The sequence below is a fragment of the Mauremys reevesii genome, linkage group 18, assembly GCF_016161935.1.
Source record: "Mauremys reevesii isolate NIE-2019 linkage group 18, ASM1616193v1, whole genome shotgun sequence".
Classification (NCBI taxonomy): Eukaryota; Metazoa; Chordata; order Testudines; family Geoemydidae; genus Mauremys; species Mauremys reevesii.
The window spans coordinates 2209853-2221616 of NC_052640.1; the positions used below are offsets into that span (position 1 = coordinate 2209853).

The 11764-nt window shown below is 47.0% G+C and overlaps 1 protein-coding gene across 1 annotated transcript; it reads left to right on the forward strand.

The window, feature by feature from the left end:
* The first annotated feature begins 564 nt into the window (after nucleotides 1-564).
* TFIP11 (tuftelin interacting protein 11) lies at nucleotides 565-11553 on the forward strand. Its single transcript, XM_039505064.1, has 13 exons — nucleotides 565-711; nucleotides 1257-1459; nucleotides 2365-2518; nucleotides 3213-3369; nucleotides 4748-4875; nucleotides 5421-5573; nucleotides 6322-6831; nucleotides 7542-7648; nucleotides 7898-8066; nucleotides 8296-8539; nucleotides 8902-9044; nucleotides 9421-9586; nucleotides 11087-11553. Exons 2-13 carry the CDS (start codon nucleotides 1263-1265, stop codon nucleotides 11440-11442), a joined length of 2484 nt encoding a protein of 827 aa, XP_039360998.1. The 5' UTR covers nucleotides 565-711; nucleotides 1257-1262; the 3' UTR covers nucleotides 11443-11553.
* The last annotated feature ends 211 nt before the right edge of the window (nucleotides 11554-11764 follow it).

The window sequence follows — 11764 nt, forward strand, 5'->3', positions numbered from 1 at the left end:
TGGGCCTGGAGGGGGGCCAGGACAGGCACGTGGGGGTGCAGGACCCGTGGGAGCAGCCGGGTGCCCCCGGCCTGTGAGCCTGGCGGGGGGCGCACCCAGGGGATGGGCCTGGAGGGGGGCCAGGACAGGCACGTGGGGGTGCAGGACCCGTGGGAGCAGCTGGGTGCCCTCAGCCTGTGAGCCTGGCAGGGGGTGCGCCCAGGGGATGGGCCTGGAGGGGGGCCAGGGCAAGGGTACGTGGGGGTGCAGGACCCATAGGAGCAGCCGGGTGCCCCCAGGCCTGTGGGTGCGAGACCATGTGCAGTGGCGCCTGGGGCAGTGGCCAGGTGCCCCCTGGCTGCCCCTGGGGTCTGGCACCCCCTGCTCAGGAGTGGGGGGCCTGGCTCCCTGGGGGCAGGGCAGAGGCTGGGCCAGGCTGGCCCCGCCCCACTGGCCTGGCTGCTCCGCCTCCCGCCGCAGTCAGCCAGCACCATAGAGGCGCGGCCAGGACGGACAGCTGGGCGGGCCGCTCTGCCTCCATGTCTCTATGGTCAGGGGCGTGGCTTGGGCAGCCGCAGTCGCAGCACCGCCCCGGAAGTAAAGGCCGCAGCTTCCTGTTTCCGGGTCAGCAGCGCAGGTCGCGTTCGAGCAGCGGGGCCGAGTGCCGGCGGCCCAGAGCCGGAGTCTTCTGAGGCCCTTGTGACCGCGGGCGGAGTCCGCTCTCCCCGCGCGGTGAGCGGCCGGCCCTCGGGGTTTACCGGGTCCCTCCCCCCCCCCCCCCCCCCCCCGCGCTAGTGGTCTGTCCTCGCGCTGCCCCCTGCAAGGGCCCCTTGTCCCCACTGCTTGGAACGGGGCGTCACTAGCGCGCTGCCCCCCCCCCCGGTGTCACCGCCTCGCGCGGGCTGTGCCCTGCCCCGTGTCACCGCCTCGCGCGGCTGTGCCCTGACCCACCCCGTGTCACCGCCTCGCGCGGGCTGTGCCCTGCCCCCGGTGTCACCGCCTCGACCCCCGTGTCACCGCCTCACGCGGGCTGTGCCCTGCCCCCGGTGTCACCGCCTCGCGCGGGCTGTGCCCTGCCCCCGGTGTCACCGCCTCGCGCGGGCTGTGCCCTGACCCCCGTGTCACCGCCTCACGCGGGCTGTGCCGGCTGTGCCCTGACCCCCCCCCGGTGTCACCGCCTCACGCGGGCTGTGCCCTGCCCCCCTCCGCCACCCCCGGTCATCGTGCCCACCCTGCTGCCAGCTCGCTGACTCTCCCGGGGTGTTGCTCTCTCCCAGGCCGTCATGTCGATGTCCCATCTCTATGGCAAAGATGACGATGGGGATGTGGAGATGGAGAAATTTGAAATCACAGACTGGGACCTGCAGAATGAGTTCAACCCCAACCGCCAGCGCCACTGGCAGACCAAGGAGGAGGCCACCTATGGCGTGTGGGCCGAGCACGACTCGGACGAAGAGAGGCCCAGCTTTGGAGGCAAACGGTACGGGCAGGTACCAGTGCCCTGCAAGCTCTGGCAGCACTGTGAACAGACAGAATCGTCTCTTTGTTGTTAGCGTAGCTGATAAGCTAAAATAACAATCGAAATGAGATACCGATTCCTTAGTGCAGTACCAACAGATTTCTCACTTTTAATTTGATTCTTTTCTCCGGCAGTCTGCAAAGAACTATTAGGGCGACTCCTTTACAAGTTCTATAGGATATTTGATTTTGTAAGTTTTCCTATGAATGTAACTCAGTCACTTGATGTATAGAGCCTGATTCAGAAGGCGAAGCTCTCTAGGAAACTGTGCTACTGTGGCCAGTTTGAGATTGTAATGGCTTTGGAGGGTATCTGTTTGGAGGGGGGAGGGGTTAATATTTAGTTCAGCGTGTTATCAAATGGACTGAATTCTTCATATATACACCTCTACCTCAATAAAATGTGACCTGATATAACACGAATTCAGATATAATGCAGTAAAGCAGGGCTCCGGGGGCGGGGGCTGCGCACTCCGGCGGATCAAATTAAGTTTGGTATAACGTGATTTCACCTATAATGCGGTAAGATTTTTTTGGCTCCCGAGGTCAGCGTTAAATCGAGGTAGAGGTGTAGTTTGGTTCCAAGATTTGTTTCCTTATTGCCCAGTTAGTAAGTGGTTTGTGAGGGAGATGCTAGGTCACAACTCATTAGAGAGAGCCTTGCGCGCACACTCAAAACCAACATTTTCCATAACTGAAATATCAGAAGTTTGAATTTAACAGCTTGTAATGCTATTTCTTAACACTGAGTTTATTTTGAAATCAGGAAAATCTGCACCAAGGTTTTTCTGAGTGTGTGCATTTCAAGTTCTGATTCAATGGAACAGTGTTACAACAGCATGACTGTGAGATCCCCTTTTTGTGCAGCTCTCGGGACTACTCAGCCCCCGTTAATTTCATCAGTGCGGGACTAAGGAAAGCTGCAGCTGAGGAAGTGATTGAAGAAGATTCAGATGAGGATGAGAAGCCCATTAAGCAGGAAGAATTCCCTAAAGAGTTTGTACCAAAGAAATTAAAAACAGTGAGTTATTCATAAAAGTACTTACCAGACCTATTTAAGTTATTTACGGAGTACCAGCCATGGTACAGTCTAGGTACTGGCTCAGTAATACAGCTGCTGAGAAGGGAGAACAGTGGCTGAGTAAGATCACGGAGCCACTTGTGATACTGGTTTGCAATGGAAGGAGGAGTTTTCCTTGGCTTTTCTTAGTGTATTTGGATGGATTGCATATGTTCTTGGGAGCGTCACTCCTCTCCAGGCCTCTTAAGCCCCTTCCCTTCATTAATACTCATTTTGAGTTGAATGAGGTTGAAGTAAATGAATATCCAGGTTTTGCTTCCACCCATCAATGATAAATATTTTTTCAAATTATTTCTTTTCACAGAACTAAATGTGACTAGCATAAGCAAATTACCAATTAAATGGATTAAAAATCCAAATCCATTTTTCGACTGTTTAGATGCAAAATATCAGGAACCAATTTATTTCCGCCCACAATAGAGCCTTACAGATCAGCCCATAATGGGAACGGGGCTACAACCCCCCAACTCCAGCAGTGGGCCTGGGGGGCTCTCTGACAGAGTTTTCGAAGAGCAGCACAGAGTGCAGGCTGGTGAGGCTCCTCGGGGTAGTCTCATCTTGAGACAGATGGCCAGGAGCTTGGTGATTATATCACTTATCTGGTATTGGTTTCTTTTCTTTTTCTTTTTAACAGGGTGGCAATTTCAAACCCAGCCAGAAAGGATTTATAGGAGGGACCAAATCTTTCATGGACTTCGGCAGCTGGGAGAGACACACCAAGGGAATAGGGCAGAAGCTTCTTCAGAAAATGGGTTATGTCCCTGGCAGAGGGCTTGGAAAGAATGCTCAAGGTACTGTGTGTTTTCCCCAGGAGTGTGGGCCTGAGATGGGGATTCTTTAAGGAAACTGCAAACTTGGTTCCTGTTTGCCCACCTCTTCTTCAAACAAGTTGGATCTTCAAGATCAAATCCAGTTGTATTAGTTTTAAATAATTACAGCAGTAATTAGATGAAATTGACATATGATGGGAGAGTGCATAATCTCTGATTAGCTACAACGAGTCAGGAAAAAGATCTTGGAGTCATCGTGGATAGTTCTCTGAAGATGTCCACGCAGTGTGCAGAGGCGGTCAAAAAAGCAAACAGGATGTTAGGAATCATTAAAAAGGGGATAGAAAATAAGACTGAAAATATATTATTGGCCTTATATAAATCCATGGTACGCCCACATCTCGAATACTGTATACAGATGTGGTCTCCTCACCTCAAAAAAGATATTCTAGCACTAGAAAAGGTTCAGAAAAGGGCAACTAAAATGATTAGGGGTTTGGAGAGGGTCCCATACGAGGAAAGATTAAAGAGGCTAGGACTCTTCAGCTTGGAAAAGAGACGACTAAGGGGGGATATGATAGAGGTATATAAAATCATGAGTGATGTTGAGAAAGTGGATAAGGAAAAGTTATTTACTTATTCCTATAATACAAGAACTAGGGGTCACCAAATGAAATTAATAGGCAGCAGGTTTAAAACAAATAAAAGGAAGTTCTTCTTCACGCAGCGCACAGTCAACTTGTGGAACTCCTTACCTGAGGAGGTTGTGAAGGATAGGACTATAACAATATTTAAAAAGGGACTGGATAAATTCATGGTGGCTAAGTCCATAAATGGCTATTAGCTAGGATGGGTAAGAATGGTGTCCCTAGCCTCTGTTCGTCAGAGGATGGAGATGGATGGCAGGAGAGAGATCACTTGATCATTGCCTGTTAGATTCACTCCCTCAGGGGCACGTGGCATTGGCCACTGTCGGTAGACAGATACTGGGCTAGATGGACCTTTGGTTTGACCCGGTACGGCCATTCTTATGTTCTTATGTTCTGATTATGTAGCATGAGGAGGAGACAATTGGAGGGAGATTAAATTAAAAGGCATTCAACTTGGAACAATCAAAGGAAATGCTATTTTGTGCAGTGTATAGAATTCATTAGCATCGGTGGTCAGAGGAACATGCTACGGCAGGTTTTTAAAAGTGCCTGAAAATTTTAGGGCCACCAATAACAATGTGTAGCTGCAAAATACTGACACTGCTGAAGACAGAATGCCAGACTGGATGATCTGTGCTAGTTTGTTAACTCTCTTTTTTTATATGGTGACCTATTTACAGCTTTTCCTGTTCAAATGGTTAGACCCCACTTCCTAGCTGACATTCACTGACTGTTCTGAACCCCCTCAGGTATCATCAATCCGATTGAGGCCAAGCAAAGGAAAGGCAAAGGGGCCTTGGGAGCATATGGCTCTGAACGAACCAGCCAGTCCTTGCAGGACTTCCCTGTTGTTGACTCTGAGGAAGAGGCTGAAGAGGTATGACTCTTGGTCTGTCTGTGTCACAGGGTTAAGGGCTCCCGCCGTGTTGACGACTCCCATCGCAATGTGCAGTACTAGGGCATTCTCCTATGTCGGGGAAGCCATTCAGCTCAGCGGCATGCAGGAAGCTGAAGTTACAGATTCCATTCCTCTCCTTGTGGTTTTTTTTGTTTTTTCTCCCTATCCCTTGAAAGAGAGACTTATGCTAATGGCTTTGCCCTTGCTGCTGGAATCTGACTTGCTAATGCTCCGGGACTGTAAAGCCGGTTTGTTTGGCTGGGCTAATGGGAACATTTGAAGGGTTTTTTTCCCTCTGTCCTGGGAATAAGATCCAGAAATGTACTGGTTAGGACTATCTGTAATATGTTTGACTCAGCCACAGAATTTCAGCCAGTAAAGCTTTAATCTTTGCCCATTGTTTTTCTATACTGCATTCTTTAAGGGACCTGAGCTGAAATATTCTTGTGTAAAGAAGCCTATGACAGACTTGCGTGGCTAGCCAGCAACCTGCATCTCTGGTCTGACTTTGGCTTTTTATTTAGGAATTTCAGAAAGAGCTCAGTCAGTGGAGGAAGGATCCTAATGGAGGCAAGAAAAAACCCAAATACGCCTACAAGACAGTAGAAGAATTGAAGGCCAAAGGCAGAATTGGCAAGCAGCTCACAACTCCTCAAAAGGAACTATCCCAAGTTAAGGTAAGACCAGTATCCAAAGCAATGATATGTTTAAATCTCTAGGAGATTCGCATCTGCCTAAGGTGCATCATCCTCATTATCATCCATACAAGACAGAACGAAGACACTTAGCAGAAAATCTGCAGAACATGTGGCAGGATCTTGTTGCCTCTCTCAGCAAAAGTGCTGGTTCTGCAAGTACTTAAGAATCATTGACCAACATAACGGAGGTGAGTCATAAGCTTTGGTTATTGACAGGCTAATGAGAACCAAATTCTCAACCCCCTGAGGGATAGTGACTGGACTTGTCCTTGGTCTGCTTGTCTGAAATCACAGTTCTTGAGGTAACAGAATTGCTTTAGACTTTCCTCCAGACGCAGCATGCAGTTCCTTATGTTATAAGGTGACTTGTATTTACAGTCTTGTGCAATGGTAGAGGGGAAAACATAGTCCTTTCTCTCCAGATACAAGCAGATAGAAAAGACCTTTTCTCTGCTCTTATTTCTGCCTCCAGCTCCTAATTTCCTGTGACTCCAAATCCTTGGTGAGGCTATAACTGTATGGAGTGCAGTTGCTTTTGAGAGAGACCCAAACTGCTGCATCCTCAGTTTCAGTCTTCTTGCTCAAATAACTTGGTTATGTTAATAACAACCGGAAGCTGCTGAATTACCAGGATAGCTTCCAGTCTCAATCCTGGGTAATGGGTTTCCTTTGAATAGTAGTATTGAACTCTGGCTGTTTAGACACATTTGTTTTTGTTTATTGGAAGGTTATAGACATGACTGGCCGGGAACAAAGGGTTTATTACAGTTACAGTCAAATCAGCCATAAGCACAATATCCCAGATGACAATCCTCAGCAGCCACTGGGCAAAGACTCCAAGCCCCAAGCATTTGCCTTGCCAGAACTGGAGCACAACTTGCAACTTCTCATCGATATCACAGAGCAGGAGATCATCCAGAATGACCGGCAGCTGCAGTACGAGAGAGACATGGTTGTCAACCTGACCCATGAGATACAGAAGATGTCTGAAGTCCTCTCGCATGAGGAGACAGCAATTAGCAACCTCAGCAAGGTCCTGGAATTGGTGGAGGAATGCGAGAGGCGAATGCAGCCTAACTGTGACAATCCACTTACCTTGGATGAATGTGCAAAGATTTTTGAGACCCTCCAAGATAAGTATTATGAGGAATACAGGATGTCCGATAGAGTGGACCTGGCAGTAGCTATCGTCTTTCCTCTCATGAAAGATTACTTCAAGAACTGGGATCCCCTTAAGGTGAGTACTGGGTTTGGCTTCAGTATTTTATCAGTTAGGACTGAAAAGATTTTTGTAGTTTGCTTTGATTGAAAAGTTGACTAAACAACCATAGGAAATCATTCAGTTGTTCATGGTCTACTGCGGTAAATGTATGCATGCAAAATGTGGGAGCACTCTTAACCTGCTAATAAAAGGAGGGCTGCTGACATTACTCGCTAAAGCTGAAGGCCAAGATTTTCTAAAGTGACTGGAGATTGTGGGAGTCTCAATGTTTGGGTGCCTGCCTGGAGACCCGTTATCAAGGGGCCTGATTTTCAGAGGCTGGTGGTGCTCAGAAGAAACAGTAAATGGCGAGACAGGTCCCTTTCTTTTTATTGCATGGGAAGTCTGCCTAACTTGGCAATGAAAGGGTGTGCTGTCCAGCAAGTCATGCTATTTAGCACATGGAGAGATAAAACATACAGTATCATATCTGTAGTATGTAGCTTTAGCTTTTACAAATCTTATTTCTCCTTGCCCTGGTGTCTTTGGTTTATATTAAATCCACTCCAGGGTTATACCTGGTGGGAGACTGACTGCCAAATCCTGTCACCTTGCTGTTTGTCGGCAGAGGGGAGGCAGGGAAAAGGTCTCTCTCCCTCAGCACATTACCACCCCTCTGCTTTACATGCTAATGGGCAACCATGAAAGAAGTAAACGTTGCCCTGGCTCATTTTTTTCTTTTTCAGGACTGTATGTATGGCACAGAAATTATAGCCAAGTGGAAAAGGCTTTTAGAAAATGATCAGTTGTTATCGCACAGTGGGCAGGACCTAGCAACGGATGCTTTTCACAGGTAACCAATGGTACTTGTATGCAACACTCTCAAATGATGGTCTCTTGGGATGGAGAAAAGTGGGTGGAAATGCACTTTCCAGATGATGCCCTTTAATGAACTGAAGTGTCTGTTAAAATCCAGCTGTCAAATGTAAACAAAGTAGCCTTTTTAATTCCTTGAAGTCCTCTATAAAAGACAAACCAAATGTTTAAAATTCACTTCTACCAGACCTAGGCTGTAGCTTAATCTTGACTTTGATTTTTCCAGGCTCATGTGGGAAATGTGGATGCCGTATGTAAGAAACATAATAACACAGTGGCAGCCGAGAAACTGTGGACCAATGGTAGATTTCTTGGACAGCTGGGTGCATGTTATTCCTGTTTGGATATTGGATAATATTCTGGATCAGCTTATCTTCCCCAAACTACAGAAAGAGGTAAGATGAGAGGTCCATTTACACTGAAGCCACACTCTGAACCAATGTTCAAACCACCGTGAGTTACAAATATTGGATAACCTTTTCATTTTGGAGCCTCAGGGCAGCATTATTAACAGTGGGATGCTTTCATTATAATTTTGTGTGCATTTGGTGGAGAGGAGCTCAGTTGCTTAGGAGTCACTGGGTAGATTTATTTCTATTGCAGTAACTTTTTGTTTGTTTCAAGGTTGAAAACTGGAACCCTCTGACAGACACTGTCCCAATCCACTCTTGGATTCACCCCTGGCTTCCACTGATGCAGTCTCGATTAGAGCCTTTATATTCTCCAATCCGAAACAAGTTGGCAAATGCACTGCAGAAATGGCACCCCAGTGACTCCTCAGCCAAACTGATCCTTCAGCCCTGGAAAGAAGTGTTTACACCAGGATCTTGGGAGGCTTTCATGGTCAAAAACATTGTGCCTAAACTCGGTGAGGCAAGCCAAAGAACAGTCACCCACAACCCCCCTGATGCCATCCAAACTGGTTTAAAGTCTCTCGAGCCTAAAGTAAAACTCAGTGTACTGTTTTAAGATGTATGCGTCTAGCAGAGAGTAGCACCTAGTAGAGATTTAGCATACTTGCCTTTTTTGAGCCAAGGATGGCTTCTGTAGCTATTCAGATTATCCAAACAGTTTAAAGAGTTTGAACGCTGTTAGGCAGCATCTTTAAGTCCTCTTTGACCACTTAAACTGCTAGCTGAATAGGTTGAAGTACTTCCTGCAGTTTAAAGCAGCCAGTGTGCCAGCAGAGCAGTTCCTATTCCTGTTCTGACTTCTCTCTTCTCTCCCCAGGGATGTGTCTCAATGAGCTCGTCATCAACCCTCACCAGCAGCATATGGATGCATTTTACTGGGTGATCGACTGGGAGGGGATGGTCTCTGTGTCCAGCCTTGTTGGACTTCTGGAGAAACACTTCTTCCCTAAATGGCTGCAGGTGTGTAGTTAAGAGACTAACCAGTGAACTGTTCGCTTTAAAGAACAAGCCAATGATAAGGTGGTGGTGAATGGCTGGGAGGGACCTGGCTCTCTGGCTGTTGCCAGGTGAAATATTTTATTGGTTAAACTCAGAATTCCAACTCCTGCCCAGTGTATGTTGCATGGCAGAAATGGTTTGAATGTTAAATGCAGACATTTCTTAGTGATGGCTCCGTGTATATCAGATGGAGACTGTGCTTCTTTAGCAGACACAGATTTACAGTCCTTTCTTCTTAGTATAAGCACATTTAGAATCAAACTAATTGATACTGGGGGGAGGCGTTGATCCATGTTTGTGCCACCCCATTGATGTGTGTCTTTCAATTTCTTTGCAGGTGCTGTGCTCTTGGCTAAGTAATAGTCCCAATTATGAAGAGATCACCAAGTGGTACCTTGGTTGGAAGTCTATGTTCTCAGACCAGGTGTTAGCACATCCATCGATCAAGGACAAATTTAATGAAGCTCTTGATATCATGAACCGGGCTGTCTCTTCCAATGTCGGTAAGTAACTTGTTGTGAAGGCTTCACCATTTCTATCCTACCTAGTGCTTCCCAATATAGCAGTACTTGATTCTTCTATTCAGTCAGAACCCCTGCTAACTACAATTTCCATAGATCCTGCCACCACTCATGCAAAAATGCTTTTGCTTCTGTTCCAGAAATGTGTGGCACTAGACTGCTCTTCTGATAGCTGCAGTTGACTGAAATATAGGGTTTTTTTTGTACAGTTGCTGTTTTCATATTTAAAGGGCAGAGGTATAGAGATGTTAGGTGTCTTGTATCTGTGTGTTTGTATGTCAGTGATTAACATAAGAACGGCCAGACTGGGTCAGACCAAAGGTCCATCTAGCCCAGTGTCCTGTCTGCCGACAGTGGCCAGTGCCAGGTGCCCCAGAGGGAATGAACAGAACAGGGAATCATCAAGTGATCCATCCCATTCCCAGCTTCTGGCAAACGGGCCAGGGCCACCATCCCTGAGGGGCCATTGTTCAAATACTTGGTTTCTAAAGCTACAGTCTGTGATCTTAGCTTTGTGGTGAAAATTGGTGCTTCTTCCCAGCACTATGGAAGTGTCCAGTAGGAAGTACTCTTGGGAATTAGTACAGCTTGTTAGCAGCTGACAGGATTGTACAGGGAGACACATAACTAGACACATAAAAGGTGCAAAACTTAAGAGACGAATAAACTGTCTCCGAAACCCACTTCCCTGTGTGTGTCCTGCCCCAGCAGTGAATCAGCTTCTTACCCTGCTTCTTTTAAAGTGTTATTGTATTGTCCTGTGGAAGGACTGTGGGCCCTTATTACCTTTGCCCATGGCACAGTACAGAAGGTAGTCCACAGAGTCAGTTTTGAAGGCTGTGTTATAGTCCTATAAAAAAATAATGAACCAGATACACAGCTATAGGTGTACATTGTACCATACTGGGAATTCACCGCCTCTGAGACACTCCTAGCATGGTACTCAGAACAGCCACCAAGTGACATAAAGCCTCTCTGTGTGTGTGGAGTTGCTGATTGATGTTGAGCTCTTTAAGGCTACTGAACTGCCTGGCTTCTCAACAGTCATTCTGTCTAACCTGCTACTAGACAGCTGGTCTGATTGCAGGGGCTTGGGTTTGGATGGAGCATGGCATGTTTGCCCAGATTTCCCTCCGTGTCTAATGGCATTGCAGTGGAGCAACTTCCTACAAGCGTCCCTGTCCAAACTGTTCTAGACACTCTGGCGAGATTCAGTGGCAAAGGCTTGTTTTAAATCTTGCCATTTGTCATAGTTCAATAGAATTGATTTAGAGAATGTTTCACCTGAATATCCTGCTACCTCTTTAGCATCAAATATGGTAAAAGATGCACAATAGCATTTACGACTGCCCCTCTGACTCTGTCCCACTGGACTAGGTGTATGCTGCACCCCTGACATTCAGCATTTAGGTTCATCACAGTATCCTGTTCAAAAATGGATTGGAACCTTGCCTTCACCTATTTCACTTTTTCGCCAAACAGGTGGCTACATGCAACCAGGTGCTCGGGAAAACATTGCCTATCTCACTCACACAGAGCGGAGGAAAGACTTCCAGTACGAAGCTATGCAGGAGCGGCGAGAGGCTGAGAACATGGCTCAACGGGGCATAGGCATGGCTGCTAGCTCTGTGCCAATGAATTTTAAGGACCTCATTCAAACAAAAGCAGAAGAACACAATATCGTCTTCATGCCTGTGATCGGGAAGCGGCATGAAGGAAAACAATTGTACACATTTGGACGAATTGTGATTTACATTGACAGGGGCGTTGTGTTTGTACAAGGAGAGAAGACGTGGGTGCCAACCTCTCTTCAGAGTCTCATTGATATGGCTAAATAAGGATCCTGCTCTGTGCCAGGTGCATTGTACATAGTAAGTATTGTCAAGATTCACATGCTAACAGCGGTTTAGTGTGACTGTCTAACAATAAAGAGGTGACTTGACTTTGTAGATCTGATGGATTTTTCAGTTCCTCTGTAAGATTTTTTTTTTTAAACAGTGCTGTTCAGACAGCACACGTTGGTAAAGTTAGCATTTAAAAGGTACTGTTGAGTGAGAGATAAACAGTTGTCACGCTTTAAACGAGATTAGCAAGCATATCAGCTATGCAAAAAATATATTAAGAATTTCTCAACTAACTCAAAAAGAACAGGAGTACTTG